The sequence below is a fragment of the Cherax quadricarinatus genome, chromosome 54, assembly GCF_038502225.1.
Source record: "Cherax quadricarinatus isolate ZL_2023a chromosome 54, ASM3850222v1, whole genome shotgun sequence".
NCBI lineage: Eukaryota > Metazoa > Arthropoda > Malacostraca > Decapoda > Parastacidae > Cherax > Cherax quadricarinatus.
Genome location: NC_091345.1, coordinates 17,428,842 through 17,446,386, shown reverse-complemented (window position 1 = coordinate 17,446,386; position 17,545 = coordinate 17,428,842). Strand labels below are relative to the sequence as shown.

The following is a 17,545-nucleotide window of genomic DNA, read 5'->3' as shown; positions in this document are numbered from 1 at the left end:
AAAGTATTTGGCTAAGAAAATCACCTACCTTTCAACTCAAAATATAAACCTGCACAGCACAACCACCTTCTATGACTGCTTGAACAATAATGATCAATGAGACTGTGAGTGTGGTAAGAAACACACTACAACAAGCCTGTTGGAACCTGTCGTGACACGTAGGTGTATATTGAAAAGTAGAGCTAACAATTTTAACCATGATATTCATTATCAATGACCGAAAATTAGTTGGAAATTGCTACTCTGGTCCCGGAAGCATTTTGGTTGTTGACCCCTTTCCTGAATTTAACCCAAGTATTCAAATTTGTTGCAGGGTCGAGGACACATGTCCATGGAGGAGCCCCCCGCCAGGAATGTCATGTGGAGGACGGGGTTCAACCACCTGCCTGCCCACGCTGACGACGACTACCTCATCTGCCACGAGAAAGATGCCAGGAGCAAGTGCCCACCCTGTGGTGACAGTGCCGACACTCCCCCACCCCACCCTCACGAGGGAGGAGGACAATGGGCCACCGGCATTATCTCCCGCACCTACACCATGGGACAGGCGAGTCATTGTTGCGTTTGGACAGGTGCATCAATATCTACCCAAACTGTGTTCAAAGTAATTTGAGTGAAAAAAATATCTTCCCTCCACACATGCCACCAATATGACGATTCCAGTCTCTTTCGACACTAAAATGGCCCCATCACTAGTCATAATCCTTGCCAACACTACTCTTACAGCCTGTCAGCACTCTAAAGACCTTCCATCGCTTACAGGTGATAAATGTAAAAGTTAATGTGACCAGGAGTCATGGAGGGCCGATCGAGTTCAAGTTATGTCCTCACGACAACCCCAAAATTCCTGTCGACCAGCACTGCCTCGACCAGTGAGTACCAGCTTCAAACCTTTCCTGCATCACATTCTCTGTTCTTTTGTGTTTCTTCTGTTTTGTATTACTTTCTATGCTCACTTTTCACTTTCCTCCATGTTAATTTGCACTTTCCTCTTTACTGCTTGTGCTCTTACATTACCCTGTGTTTTTTTTTTCTTTCATAAAATTGAAGTAGTACCCGAGTTCTGCTGACTTTTTACGGTGATACATGAAGGTTTCCTTAAAAACAGTACCTGATTGTACACCTGTTTTTCTTACCAATTTTGATGTTCTGCTCTGTCCTTCAGTATATTTTGAAACATTTCTGTCTCAAGAGTGTGTGTGTGTGGGGGTGGGGGGGGGTGGGGGGGGGTTTGGTGGTGGTAGTGTGTGTACTCACCTAATTGTGGTTGCAGGGGTCGAGACTCGGCTGGTGGCCCCCACCTCTTCACTGAGTGCTACTAGGTACTCTCTCTCCCTGCTCCATGAGCTTTATCATACCTCATCTTAAAGCTATGTATGGTTCCTGCCTCATTAACCTCACATCATCTGCGAACAGGGACGCTTCTGAGTCTATCCCTTGTCATGTCATTCACATATACCAAAAATAGCACTCGTCCTAGGACTGACCCCTGTGGGACCCCGCCCATCACAGGCACCCACTGTGATACCTCATCATGTACCATGACTTGTTGCCTCCCTGTCAGGTATTGTTTGATCCATTGCAGTGCCCTTCCTGTTATACGTGCCCTTTCCTGTTATACGTGATCCTCTAGCTTCTGCACTAATCTCTTGTGAGGAACTGTGTTGAAGGCCTTTTTGCAGTCCAAGAAAATGCAATCGCCCCACCCCTCTCTCTCGTCTTACTTCTGTTACCTTGTCATAAAACTCCAGTAGGTTTGTGACACAGGATTTGCCTTCCATGAATCCGTGCTGGTTGTCATTTATAATCTTGTTTCGTAAAAGGACACAAGTACAACTAATGTGACATTTTATTGTGGCAACATTTCGCTCTCCAGGAGCTTATCAAGCCGTTACAAACAGTACATGGACAGTTAGTTTAATATGTTTATTATGCACCCCATACCCATCCTGTGGGCGGTAGTCAAAAGATTACAGAGGTACATAATTGGTCCAGGGACTGGACTCCAAAGTTTTGATAGCTGAGCAAGTTAGAGGTAATGAACTCACAATTTACAAAGGTAATGAACTCACAATTTACAAAGGTAATGAACTCACAAATTACAAAGGTAATGAACTCCAGGTAGGTCTAGTCACAATCATGACAAGTTACAAAGGTATTTACAGATTACAGAGGTACGTAATGGGTCCAGGGACTGGGCCCCAAAGTTTTGATGGCTGAACTAGGTACAAGGTAATGAACTCACAAGTTACAAAGGTAATGAATACTGTAAGAATGGTTACTTACGTTTATACATGGCTACAATCATGAACAAATTATAGTGTAATGAGCAATTCACACTTCCACACCCGGTCACAACTGTAATGAGATATTGGTGCAAATATTGATTGTTGTGTTACACACACACACACACACACACACACACACACACACACACACACACACACACACACACACACACACACACACACACACACACACACACAAACTCATACACACACACGCACACACACTCATACATACACACACACACACACACACACACACACACACACACACACACACACACACACACACACCAGAGGGTATATATAGGCTCAGTTAGGTGCAATACTGGTGGTTGTAGTAGTAGTAGTGACACGAGTTGTAGTAGTAGTAATACAATATGGTAGAACAATTAACTTGCACATGAGTAAAAGGATATAAAAGCTATTACTTGGGTAACAGAAATATTTGTCTAACCTATTTTTGTTACCCAAGTAATAGCTTTTATATCCTTTTACTCATGTGCAAGTTAATTGTTCTACCATATTGTATTACTACTACTACTTCAACTCGTGTCACTACTACTACTACTACTACTACTACTACTACTACTACTACTACTACTACTACCACTACCACTACCACCACTAGTACTGCACCTCACACTAAGCCTATATATACCCTCTGTGTCCATGTACTGTTTGTAACAGCTTGACAAAGCTCCTGGAGAGCGAAACGTTGCCACAATAAAATGTCACATTAGTTGCACTTGTGTGCTTTTACTTTACATATTGTCGGTAATTCAACCAACGTATATATAATCTTGTTCCGTTCCAGGTACTCCACCACTCTACTTCTGATAACCTTCATGACTTTGCATACTATACACGTCAGTGGCACTGGTCTATAGTTTATTCGAGGTTCTGACCAGAGCTTTGGTAAGAGGGGAGTGGGGGAAGAAGGATGGGTAAGGATGGAAGTTTGGGAAAGGTTGGGGAGGGAGGAGGGGTAGGTGGGGATAAAAAAGGGTAGTGGCCTATCCACTTTGGTGTAATTTGAATATGCGTGTGTGCATATTAAGTGATTTATGAAGAGGTTGGTTATATGTGTAGGGTATACCTCCTGCCCATCAATTTCGCAATGCTATATTGTGTTATACCACTGCGTCATTGAATTGGAAGGATGCATACTGCATAGAATTGCTTGCTTTTTTTTTCGCAAGAGGTTGGTCAGGAGGCGCAGCTGCAGGCGAAGGTTGCTGGGCATTCGATGGAGGTTGGTTGCTCACCTGGAGTCGGCCAGCAAGGCAGTGACTGAGGTGGTGTCCTGCTGTATTGTAGTAGATGTAACGAGGTCAGTTGTGAGGTGTTGGTTGATAGAGGTGGGTCACCCGGAGATGGGGAGGGCTTGTCCGTGTTACTGGACATAGAATGGTTCTGGTGGTATCCATTCTTCTTCTGCGGGGAGGTCGCTTAAGATATTGGGACGAGGGAAGTTCTCCTTGTGGATAAAGCGTCGAACTCTTTGTTGGAGAGTCATTCTTGGGGATCTGTGGGGAGGGGTGGTGATGGTATAGTCGGTTGTGTTCACTGCTTGGGGGGGATTCTCTGTCAGGCACGTAGAGTTCCTGCATGTCATATAGTTCTCTTAGTAAGTTTGTCTAATCGGACGTTGATTGCAGGGATTCTCTGTTGTATGTGTAGGTCCTCTGATCTGATTCTGTCTCTGAGTCTGGTGTTCGTGATGTAGTGGAGGGCTTTGTTTTGGACTCTTTGGAGTTTGAGCATGTTGGTTTTGGTTGTGAGCGACATGGGTACGCAGGGGTATTCTATCAGAGGTCTGATCATCATCTTGTACAGGTGAAGTTTGATGTGGGGAGGGGCTGCTTTGAATCGATAAAGTTGGCCAAGGCGGGCTTTCGCTAGGTTTACTTTTTTGGTTACGTGGGTTGTAGAGTTGAGTAATCTGCCGATCTCGTATCCTAGGATCTTGTTTGGGTTTCTTATAGCAATACGGGTACCTCTGATGGAAATGCCCCCTTTTCCTTCTATGGTTGATGGTAAGCACCCAACGGTGCTGATGAGGACTTTGGCAGGGTTGGTTGTGATTCTCCATTTTTTCTCCCAACTGGCAGTTCTATTTAGTTCTTCATTCATTTTCTCGTTTGCTCTCCTATGCTTGTTTGCACCAGCTGTAGGGGTGGAGGAGACAACATGGATGACATCGTCTGCGAATTGGGTGATGATGGTGTCGGTATGTTCAGGTTGGGGGAGGTCATTGACGTATATGTTGAAGAGGACGGGGCTGAGGCAGGAGCCTTGGGGTACTCCTGCTGTTGGTGTGAAGGGGGTTGCTTCTGCTCCGTGGAAGGTGAGGATGATTTTTCTTCCTGTTAAGTTGTAGATGAGCCTGAGAAAGGTCCAGTTGTGATCAGGGAGGTCTATGAGTTTGTAAATGAGACCGTCGTGCCAAAGGCTGTCGAAGGCCTTGTGAACGTCCCTGGTGGCGATGAGGGCCAGGTTCCCTTGCTTCTTCAGGCTGGCCACAGCATCATAGATGATGTTTATGGCATGCTGAGTGCTGTGGTGGGACCTGAAGCCGAACTGCCTTTCAGAGAATAGGTGGTTGAACTCCATGTAATAGTTTAGTCTGTTGGAGATTATTCTTTCAAAACTTTGCCTGTGACTTCGAGTAGGGAGATGGGTCTGTAGTTCTCGGGATTGCGGTCGTCCTTGTTTGGTTTGGTGATGAAGATCATCTTAGCTGTCTTGAAAGCCACTGGGAAGTGACCGGATGCCAAGATGGCATTGTAGATATTCACCAGAGACATCTTGCAGTTATGGGGGAGGTACTTTAGTTGTTTAGCTCTTATGCCTGATGGGCCTGGAGCTGTGTTTCTCAGTCGCCCTATGACTTGGGATACTTCTCTGAGCGTGACTGGTCTGGTGAGGGGATGTTCGTCTTCAAGGGTAGCTGGGTCAACTGATGGAATGGGATGGAAGTCTTCTAGGTTCTCGTCCCGCCATTGGTTGACCCACTGATAGTGGGTGTTGTTAAATCTTCTGCTGTCGTTGTGTGAGAGAATGTTCTCCCATACTTCCCCCATCAGCTTGGCTTGGTCCAGTGGGTCGTCAAGTAGGGTAGTCACTACCTCACCGCTTGCATCGGTGAAGGAGTGAGAGAGGTGTTGAGTGGGAGTGTGTTTGGCCCCTAGTAGTCTGCGGATCGTGCTCCAGAATTGGTCAGGGTGGCGTTTGTACTGGTTAGCTTGGCGCACAAGATATTCCCAAAGATCTCTTTTATGCTGGGTTATTAGGGCGATTAGCTCTCTTCTCGATCTTAGTAGGGCTTCCCGGGAGGGTTGCCCTGTGAGGAAGTGTCTACTGCAATCTAATTGGTACCTGTTCATTCTGTCCTTGATTTCCCTAGTTGGTTTGTATTTTTGGTAAATCTTGGACGTTGTTAGTGTGCAGCAAGCTTGTGTGGCCTCTTTGATTCTGGCGTGAAGGGAGTTAATTGCCCCATCTATTGCATTGTAGGGCTGGTCTTCGAGAGGGATGGTTTGATCATTACCTAAGAAGGCTCTAAAGGGGTCGAAACCTAGCATCTTCAGGTTGGGTTTAGGGGGGGTGGGTGTACGGAACGGAGTGGACTGCAGCTCGATTACCACAGGGATGTGATCGGATCCGACGTTGCCACCTGGAGAGACTCTACAGTGGAACAAGTCACAGTCTCTGTTGGTGAGGACTACGTCTGGGGTGCCTGGGTGATGGCCCACAAACGACTTGAAGAATGGGCCTTGGAATTTGAGGTCTTTCGCGGCCATTATGTGATATAGTTGTTTCCCCTTGTGGTCACCTTGGGGCAGGGTGGCTCCGCAATTGAAGAGAGCAGGGTGGTGGGCATTGAAGTCCCCAGCTAGGACGGTGGGGATATTTCTATTGAGAAGTCGGTGTAAGGGAATGGATTCGATATACGGTTGTCTGGGAGGGAAGTACCCTGTGATTACTAAGAGTCTCCCATGTGATGTTGGCACTTCAACTGCAAGGACGTTGTCCTCGTCGACATGTATGTTGCGGAATTCATACCCCTGCTTCACTAAGATGGCCACCCCACTGTTGGGTCCTCTGGATTTCTCAAGAGTTGAGTACCCACGTATCTTTATATGCTGGTCAGGTCTGGCTGATGTTTCATTTAAGAGGATAATGTCTGGGTTGTGGTTGCAGAGTTCGAGTTCAAGGAGGTAACGGTTGTTGAAGAAGTGATGGATGTTGATTTGCAGAATTGTGATCCCCATTATTGTACGTGTTTGGCAGAGTTGCTGTGCACAGCAGGTGGGTGTTTGGTGGCACAGTCTCGTGGCGGTTGTGTGCGCGTTCTGTTGGGAATGCGGGAGGGAGGGGGATTGTAGTCTTGCGTGGACTTCTGAGTGGAGAATTGGTCGTCGTCTGTGCTGTTGGTGACGGTTGTATCTGAAGACGAGTCTGAATCGTCTGAATCGTCGTAAGGCCTGTGGGGCAAATCAGGGTCGGAGTTGTTTTGGATGGTTGGGACGTCAGTCTCATCGGTTGTCGACGATGTCGACATTTGGGACATTGGAGGTTGAGTAAGGTTGGATAAGTCTTGATAAAAGTCTTGTTCAGAGGATATCTCACATGGGGTGGCGGTGGGACCAGGTTGGTCCATTGGGTCAGCCTCAGTGGTGGTTGGTTGTGCATCGGCTAGTGGTACAGATGCAGGGGTTGTTGGTTCCATGCAGGTGGATGGTTGGTCGTGTGCGGGGGTATGGGTTGTGGGGCTCATGTATGGGCGCACTGAGTCGGGGATGATTATGGCTGAAGTGCCATTTGCAATGAACAGCTCATTAAGGATGGTACAGCAGAGGTGGTCGTTGTCCTTGGACCATTCTTTAGCCAGCATGAAGTATGCCGTGCTCTTTATTATCCCTTCTTGGATGAGGCCGGAGGGGATGAGGTAGGCCCTTGGGGCTGGTGGGGGTCTGGAGTATGGATTGGGTGGGGGGCCTGGGGGGGCTGGGGATCCAGGCATTGTGATGCGATGCAGTGGCAGTAAGAGCATTGCTGGAGTTCGGCAGGTTGGGGTAAGATTCGTGGGACATTGGGGGAGGAGAGTGAGCTGCCTTTTGTTTGGCACTGGTCAGTTTTCTGTTTTCAAGGGCTTTGCGGACTTCGTTTTTCCTGGTAGGGCAAGTAGGTGAGACAGCATGGTGGGACCCACCACAGAGGATACACTTGGGTTTATTTCTGTTAGGGCAGTCCTTGTATACATGGGCATCTGCACAGATGCTGCATATAGGAATCACTTTGGTACATTTGTTTCACTTTGGTGCATAGTTTGCCTCATTTGTCTCCTCTTAAAAATGGGGGCTACATTTACCGTCTTCCATGCCTCAGGTAGTTGCCCAGTTTCAAGGGATATGTTGAAAATTGTGGTTAGTGGCACACACAACATCTCCGCTGTGTGTGTGTGTACTCCCCTTTTTGTGGTTGCAGGGGTCAAGACTCAGCTTCTGGCCTTGTGTCTGTCTGTACTCACCTATATATATATATATATATATATATATATATATATATATATATATATATATATATATATATATATATATATATATATATATATATATATATATATATATATATATATATATATATATATATATATATATATATATATATATATATATATATATATATATATATATATATATATATATATATATATATATATATATATATATATATATATATATATATATATATATATATATATATATATATATATATATATATATATATATATATATATATATATATATATATATATATATATATATATATATATATATATATATATATATATATTTTTTTTCTCCATGGAGAAGTGGAACAGAATTCTTCCTCCGTAAGCCATGCGTGTTGTAAGAGGCGACTAAAATGCCGGGAGCAAGGGGCTAGTAACCCCTTCTCCTGTATATATTACTAAATGTACAAGGAGAAACTTTCGTTTCTCCTTTTGGGCCACCCCGCCTCGGTGGGATACAGCCAGTGTGTTGAAAGAAAGATGTATATAATATATACATGCATATATATGCAATAAGATCACAGTAAACAGGTGATTTCAGAATATGCAAAACAACCACTGTGAAAGAATAGAGAAATTTCAAGTGCTTTCAATTGCAGCTGCTAGAAAAATGACAGGATGGATAATGAGAACCTTCAAAACTAGGGATGCCAAGCCCATGATGACACTCTTCAGGTCGCTTGTTCTATCTAGGCTGGAATATTGCTGCACACTAACAGCACCTTTCAAGGCAGGTGAAATTGCTGACCTAGAAAATGTACAGAGAACCTTCACAGCGCGCATAACGGAGATAAAACACCTCAATTACTGGGAGCGCTTAAAGTTCCTGAACCTGTATTCCCTGTAACGCAGGTGGGAGAGATACCTGATTATATACACCTGGAAAATCCTAGAGGGACTAGTACCGAACTTGCACACGAAAATCACTCGCAACGAAAGCAAAAGACTTGGCAGACGATGCAACATCCCCTCAATGAAAAGCAGGGGTGTCACTAGCACGTTAAGAGACAATACAATAAGTGTCAGGGACCCGAGACTGTTCAACTGCCTCCTAGCATACATAAGGGGGATTACCAATAGATCCCTGGCAGTCTTCAAGCTGGCACTGGACAGGCACCTAAAGTCGGTACCTGACCAGCCGGGCTGTGGCTCGTATGTTGGATTGCGTGCAGCCAGCAGTAGCAGCCTGGTTGATCAGGCTCTGATCCACCAGGAGGCCTGGTCACAGACCAGGCCACGGGGGCGTTGACCCCTGGAACTCTCTCCAGGTAAACTCTCTTGATAATGTGAGTAGTCACAAAGCGCTTGGAATTTCTCTACTCTTTCACAGTGGTTGTTTTGCATGCATATATATATACACATACATGCAGTAGACCATCATTTAACACAGTTACATTCCTGAAAACCCCATTTTAGTTAAAACCGTGTTAGACAAACTGAAGAACTTGTGGGAAAAATAGGGTTACATTCCTGGGAGGCCCCCAAAATGCCAAACAACTTTTTTTTAGGCCAACAGATCTTACAAAAATAAAAGTGAATATGTAATTGTAGTTCACTGTCACGTGTTATGTTGTTTTTACTGCTTAAGATTACAAATACAACAGAAATAATAGTGTATTTCTTACCTTAACCCGTAAACGGTCCAAACATACATATGTTTTTTCAACACTTGAAAGTATGTAAAAAAGTAATCTTTTTGTTTTTTTACATTTGAAAATGTTTACCTGGAGAGAGTTCCGGGGGTCAACGCCCCCGCGGCCCGGTCTGTGACCAGGCCTCCTGGTGGATCAGAGCCTGATCAACCAGGCTGTTGCTGCTGGCTGCACGCAAACCAACGTACGAGCCACAGCCCGGCTGATCAGGAACTGACTTTAGGTGCTTGTCCAGTGCCAGCTTGAAGACTGCCAGGGGTCTGTTGGTAATCCCCCTTATGTGTGCTGGGAGGCAGTTAAACAGTCTGTAAAAAAAACTTTGATTTTTTTTTTTTATATTTGAAAATATGTAAAAAAAAAAACGTAGATCTACTTTTGTAGCACTACACATGTGAACGTAGATCTGCTTGGACCGTTTACGGGCTAAATTGTGGGTGCTGGTGTTAGTGGATGATTGTGGAGAGTGGGGAGTTATGCTGTGGCTCTACTGGGCTGAGGTGGATGGTAGAAGTTCTGGTACAGAAGTCGATGGTTGTACTGGAGTGTGCATAAATTCTGTAATGCATTTCTGTTCTATTTTATCCCACAGTACATTATACAACTGACAGTAAGGCATCAGCTGCTCTAGACACCATTTCAGGGTCTTCTTCAGTGAATTAATCTAACTTTAAGTCAGTCAGTTAAGCAAGTCAGTAAATTAATCAGTAATTCAGTCAAGTCAGTCAGTAAACCAGTCAGTCACCACACACTCATATTTACCTCGTTCCTTTTATGTGCACAAAGTGACACTTCACTACGGCCACAGGCTATCTTGTCTAATACGAATCTCTATCTTCTTCGTTAACTCTGAGACTTAAATGCTTATACCTTTTCTTGCCACTTTCAGCAACACGTGTATGCCTACGGGGAGCCATGATTCCTTGGCAGATATAAATATGGCACTTAAAAGATCTAAACTCCTAGCAGAGGAGGGTATGTACTACATGCGTATGAACTGAAGACTGGAACAAGGGTGGTGGGGGTGGCAGAGGGTGGTGGGGGTGGCAGAGGGTGGTGGGGGTGGCTGAGGGTGGTGGGGTGGCAGATGGTAGGTCTCTCCCATTCAAATTCAAATTCAAATTCAAAGTTTATTCTCTATAAGGATTACAATGCTGAGTTTACAGAAATTTGGTTATTGTTTGGTTTACATGTAGTAAAATTGTGATTACAGAGTGTACCACTAGAACGCTTAGCATGGCTAGGCATTTCGGGCATACTTAGTTTTATTCTTAATCGTAAAATATTACAAATTATGAGGTAAGTTGGTATTATGGCTAAGTGACTAAATACTAGTTTGTGAGTTTAGCAATGTGAATGCTTTTGTTTTGGCACAGTATATAGTTTCAGTATTGGAGTATCACAGGATTCATTATTTTAAGACTGAGATTAATATTTGGACTAAACCAAGAGGAGCAATACACTGCCTGTGGAATAAGTTTGATCCATGGAAGGTAGCTCCAATTCCTTGGATAGTCTTTAATCATTGACTCAGTGGTCTAATCCACAGCCAAGCAGTGTATCACACTGGTGATGAGCACTCAAAATTTTTTCCCCTCCCACAAACTGAACTGTGTTAAGTTAATTTTACAAAGTGTTGTACAAAAATACGTATGCCACAATTCTTCAATAGTGCTATAACCAAAACATGCCAAACAAAACCGTATTAAATGACAGTCTACTGTGTACACTGAAATGTGTATATACTAGGAGGTATCCACTGCATCTGTCATTTTCCAGTTGTATATACATGTACTGTACATCAAGTTTGCTTTAATTCATTAAGGGATTAAGTATTCCTGATGGTACTAAAACGAGAAATTAGTTTAATGACATTATTTATGCATATATTTGTGTATACATGTATATGTCACTGAGAGTTTACATGAATCCCAATTTTAGGGAGTAAAGTATTCTTGATTATTGGAGAAACTGTTGTATTCTGAGCACCTCTGCAAAAACAGTGATTATGTTGTGAGTGAGGTGAGTGTTGAATGATGAAAGTATTTTCTTTCTGGGGATTTTCTTTTTGGGTCACCCTGCCTCGGTGGGAGACGGCCGACTTGTTAAAAAAAAAAAAAAAAAAAAAAGTTGCAGGCAGTTTTAATGACCCTCATGTAGTATTTAATCAATAAACATAAGCCCCATTAACTTGCTTGATATGGTTTAAACCTAAGGGACCAACTCTAGCCTCTTGCCTCTTAAATACTCTTCTTCTCACTTCAGGTACCCACTGAAAGTGGTGGGCAGCAGGTCTCGCTCTGTGCCAATCAGAGCTCCCTACAATAGTCCTGAGCAAATTAACATTAGGCTCCGCTTACCCTCTGGTGTCTCCTGTCAGCAGTGTGTCCTTCAGATGTCTAATTTAGCAGGTAGGTCACATCACAAAGGAACAAAACTAGTGGATTATATTCATTGGGTATGACCTATATGTGTTTACTGCTTAAAAATGAGTGCAATATACAGTAATAAATTATATTCATGGACCATAAAGTGGTAGTAAGGCAGACTCCATAGTACTACTGAGTGAATCTGGTTAATTATTTATAGTCATGGGTAAATCACAGGCAAATGTAGGACTAAACCAAGAGGAGCAATACACTGCCTGTGGAATAAGTTTGATCCATGGAAGGTAGCTCCAATTCCTTGGATAGTCTTTAATCAGCACCCTTAAGGAGTGAGGGCCTCTTGATTCAAGGAATTGGATGTCTCGCCTTCCTTAGATCAAACCTGATTGTTTCCTATTATTCCATCACCTATGAGCTGTATAACACTATGGGTTTATCACCTATCCTTGAATAGAATAATATTTGGAAAATTTTTTGCACACTGCCTTGGTGGGAAACGGCCGACATGTTAATAAAAAAAAGTTTTTTAGTCATACTAATGACTTCATGAAGCTCTTAAGGACGAATTGTTGTCTCAATAAAAGCTCGTCCTGTAAATTATATCTTTTCAACATTATTGGCAGTATAGTACACTACATGTATTTAGAATCTGTCCTTAGATCTAGCAGGCTTTTGTTATTTACACAACATAATATAAAAATTAACTCTTCCCCATTCTCGTGACCTCATCTCTGCTGCCGACGGTGCTTCCACTATCTCCTCGCCTACTACTGATGGTGCAGAGGAATTCAAGCCTCAGAAGATCATGTTCCGAAATTGTGCTGACATCGCCATTGAAGGAACAGCCAAGACTAGCTTTGCAGGGGGCGCAGACGTTGGTCCTCCTCAACCTGAGTTTGTGATCAGCAGTCGCTCTGGTTTTGAACCAGCACTTGGGGATTCTATTGTCTTCCCTGAGCAGAAACAACACAGATTCTTCTCATACTAACATGAAAATAAATACTATTAAGTATTGTTATTTTGAGTCAAACAAGCCTAAAATGTCAGAATTTTTAGATAAACATGCAAAGAGTTTTGGGTGAAAACATAAGATGATACAGTAATTCATTTATTACATGCACCAAACACTTGTATGGGTCATACAGCTCCACCTATTATAAGAAATTATAACTGTAAAAGAGTAAAAAAGGGGCAAGGAATGAACTTCAGATAACAATGAGGTTTTTAGGGCATATGCATACCAAAATATATTTTGGGTAGCCTCAGAAACATCACAAGAGACTTTAGCCATGTAATTAATTTCTTTAGTAAAGTAAAAATCTGCAAGACAGTTTTTTTCATGTAATTGGAGTTGTATAATCCAATTAAAGAGGACGCATAACACGAAGTATGTTATAGTCCTACAATGTACTGCATTACTGTATTAATGGCAAAATGCTAAGCATGCAAGCAAGGGTTTATATGCAGAGTACATCTTCATTCTCACATTTCACTAAACATTGAGTGAATGTTGTCTGAATATCATATTCAAGGAAAATGCTCAACCTGTAAAATTCATGTGGCATTACACATGGAGAGATGAATCAGAGCATTATAAGTAAAGGCTAACTCCAAACTCTACCATATTTGTTGCACTATGTTAGTAAAATCATAGAAATTATGCAGTACTTGGGAGGGCAGCTCCAATTCTTAAATCAATAGCCCTTCACCAGTATCAGGGTGTCCCTCTTAAAGCAAGTGAGTAGGTAATATATGGGTACTTTCAAAATAAACAGAATAATTTTGTACAAGGTTTAGATGGAAGACATAGATGCACAAGAGTACAACATCTGAGTAGCTATAACAAAATGTTTACCTAATTTTGTTGAAAGGAAAAACTAAATAGCCAATAGCCCTCATTTACTGTACAGAAGAAACTTTTACTATACAGCAACAATGTTTATTATACAGGAACACTGACAGACTGCAAGAAACCAGCCAACTGCAACATGCACCTTGTTAAACCACACAACTCTTTGAATGCTTACTTGCATTTCCTAAAACATTCTCTCTATATTTAACTAACACACATCTGTTAAATTTAAGTGTTAGCATTTTTTGGCTTTTATTTATTGAGAGGCTTTTGTATGTGCTTGAATGTGGAGTAATTTGCTATACCTCTACCAACCTGTATTCCTACCTCTACTCTCAGCTCTGCCTACCTACAGTCCTACCTCTACCTATAATCTTGCTTCTACCTACTAGCCTGCATTTCTATCCATCCACATACCAAGCTATCTTCACTTGTTTTATATTGTATTCATTATTTAGGATGTAGAGCATTAAACTACTCCACATATAACTGTTTTATTTTCGTTCCTTCAAAAACTTTGAGTGGCAAAAGAAATATTATATTAAACATTAAACCCATATGGGACACACAGCACTGCAGAAAAGGATGAGAAAATAAGAAAAACTGATACCTGTAATAAAATATTACAAAATGTATTGAGGCTGTCTGCTGAGAATTATTACATTCATGAAGAAGCACAGGGTCCAGAGGAGAAGTATGCAATCACATCTGATGCACAACAAGGATAACACCAATTCACTGGATCAGAATCCCTTCACCAGATTCAAGGCACCATCCTTTGAAGCAGAACAAATTGTTTGCCTTTACTTTCTTACATTTATGCTGACTATGTTCCTTTATTCTGTACAGCTCTTCACTCTGGATTTAGATTCCACTTGGTGCCCCACCAAAGAAAGAAATGCATTTATCATTCATTCAATCACTGTCTTGCCAGAATTGTGCCAACTTTCCCCCCCCCCCCAACAGCACTTTACCCTTATCTGAGTACTGGTCAGTTGTGTGTTTCCATCTGAAAACTTCCTGCTCCTCTTCAATCCAACTCTCTTTACTTATAACCATTTCAATAATAATTCTACTATACACTGTTTACTGTACTGAACAGGCTTGTCCCTCTGCAATTCATACATTCTCTTTTTGTACTTTTTTCCTTATACAGAGAGCATGCATAGTCCGCGGACTATACATGCTCTGTAATCGTGTGGTACCTTCTCTTCTTTCATGTGTATATTGAATAAATACACCATCCACTCTAACACTATATCCCCAACTGATTTTAAGAGATGTTAAAATCCCACCTATCCTAGTTGCTATATAGTATATATATATATATTTATTGTTACCTCAGTGGTTTTCCAGCCATGGTAGGGTGACCCAAAGAAGCAAACACATTTACCATCAGTCATTCAACACTGTTTTGCCAGAAGTGTGCCGACATCACAAATCAGATTACCCGATTAGCCAGACTTGAGTCCTGGAGGTAGGAAGTACAGTTGCTGCACTCTGAAGGGATGGGGATATTTGCTGTTTGGAGGGACATCTGAACTCATATCTATGTGCCACTGGCAAGACAGTGATGGTGTGAATGATGGTGAAAGAGTTTCTTTTTTGGGTCGCCCCTGCCTCAGTAGGAGATGGCCAGCATGTTTAAAAAAAATTAAATACTTTGCAAATAAATTTTTCTATTTATGACACATTCAAAATTTGTTTTAAATAGGAATCAATTTTATTTTAAAACCTTTTCTAAAAATATACACCTCAAAGTTATTGAAGTGAAAAATATTATAAAGTAACTAAATATAAATAACAAAAAAAGGCACAATACCGTGACTGGAACGATACACAAATAACCCGCACGTAAAAGAGAGAAGCTTACGACGACGTTTCGGTCGGACTTGGACCATTGACAAAGTCACACTAACCAGAAGTGGAGCAGGACGGCTATATATAGGCAGGAAGAGGTGGTGGTAGTAGTAGTAGTACAAGAATGGTATATAAATACCGACAAGATGAAATTAAGACACATGCGCAACACCCGGGCATCCCTATCGTAGACGTTTCGCCATCCAGCCAGCCACTGGATGGCAAAACGTCTACAACAAAGACAACCAGATGCCGCACATGTCTTAATTTCATCAGTAGTTGTTGTAGTAGTAGTAGTAGTAGAAGAGGTAGTAGTAGTGGTAGAAGTGGGAAATAAGGAGGACGAGCCAGTCAAATACAAAGGAAGGGGAGCACTGCAAGAGAGCTAGGTGCCCACTGAGGGAGAGCAAGCGCACAGTGGTGCGTGAAAGGGGAAGTGGGAAATAAATGAAGAAGGAACAGAAACATAAGACAGAAGAAAGACAACCCAGAGGAGAAAAGGAAAGAGGAAAGGGGAAGAGGGAGAAGAAGAAAAAGAAAAAGAAAAAAATGAGGAGTTAGGTTAAGTCACGGGTGTTCTGAAGTTTCGAGCATTTTACAATGTAGTGGGAGAGGAAGGCATCTACAGAGACGAAGCCAGGGCTAAGGTTCATACAAGGAAAGTTGTGTATTAGAGAGGATTCAACTAGACGGCTTGTTAGGCTTGCCGACACTAACAATGCTCTTTTCTGTCACGTCAGAGATCATAGCCATCCTATTGACTGGTCTTCTGCTAAAACTGTCTTCTCTACTTCCAACTCGAACAGTCGCCGTCTAGTTGAATCCTCTCTAATACACAACTTTCCTTGTATGAACCTTAGCCCTGGCTTCATCTCTGTAGATGCCTTCCCCTCCCACTACATTGTAAAATGCTCCAAATTTCAGAACACCCGTGACTTAACCTAACTCCTCGCTTTTTCTTTTTCTTTTTCTTCTTCTCCCTCTTCCCCTTTCCTCTTTCCTTTTCTCCTCTGGGTTGTCTTTCTCTCTTCTGTCTCGTGTTTCTGTTCCTTCTTCATTTATTTCCCACTTCCCCTTTCACGCACCTCTGTGCGCTTGCTCTCCCTCAGTGAGCACCTAGCTCTCTTGCAGTGATAAGATAAGATTTCGTTCGGATTTTTAACCCCAGAGGGTTAGCCACCCAGGATAACCCAAGAAAGTCAGTGCATCATCGAGGACTGTCTAACTTATTTCCATTGGGTTCCTCAATCTTGTCCCCCAGGATGCGACCCACACCAGTCGACTAACACCCAGGTACCTATTTGCTGCTAGGTGAACAGTACAACAGGTGTAAGGAAACGTTTCGAAATGTTTCCACCCGCTGGGAATCGAACCCGGGCCCTCTGTGTGTGAAGCGGGAGCTTTAGCCACCAGGCCACCGGGCCACCCCTTCCTTTGTATTTGACTGGCTCGTCCTCCTTATTTCCCACTTCTACCACTACCACTACTACTACCTCTTCTACTACTACTACAACTACTGATGAAATTAAGACACATGTGCGGCGCCGTGTTGTCTTTGTTGTGGACGTTTCGCCATCCAGTGGCTGGCTGGATGTCGAAACGTCTACGATAGGGATGCCCGGGTGTTGCACATGTGTCTTAATTTCATCTTGTCGGTATTATATACCATTCTTGTACTACTACTACTACTACTACCACCACCTCTTCCTGCCTATATATAGCCGTCCTGCTCCACTTCTGGTTAGTGTGACTTAGTCAATGGTCCAAGTCAGACCGAAACGTCGTCGTAAGCTTCTCTCTTTTATGTGCGGGTTATTTGTGTAACTAAATATCACTATTTTTGTCCAATTTGTAATTTTTCACCTATTATAGTAATGATACAATGAGAGAACAATACATATTTGATCACATAACACATGTAGCTAAAGTGC

General features: G+C 42.5%; 1 protein-coding gene across 1 annotated transcript; it reads left to right on the top strand.

Moving 5' to 3' along the window:
* The first annotated feature begins 290 nt into the window (after nt 1-290).
* Nucleotides 291-14,243, top strand: LOC128697478 (uncharacterized). The gene is made up of 4 exons (XM_053789196.2): nt 291-547; nt 763-872; nt 11,781-11,926; nt 12,685-14,243. The coding sequence occupies exons 1-4, from the start codon at nt 326-328 to the stop codon at nt 12,888-12,890; spliced, it is 684 nt and encodes a 227-aa protein (XP_053645171.2). The 5' UTR covers nt 291-325; the 3' UTR covers nt 12,891-14,243.
* Nucleotides 14,244-17,545: the final 3,302 nt, after the last annotated feature.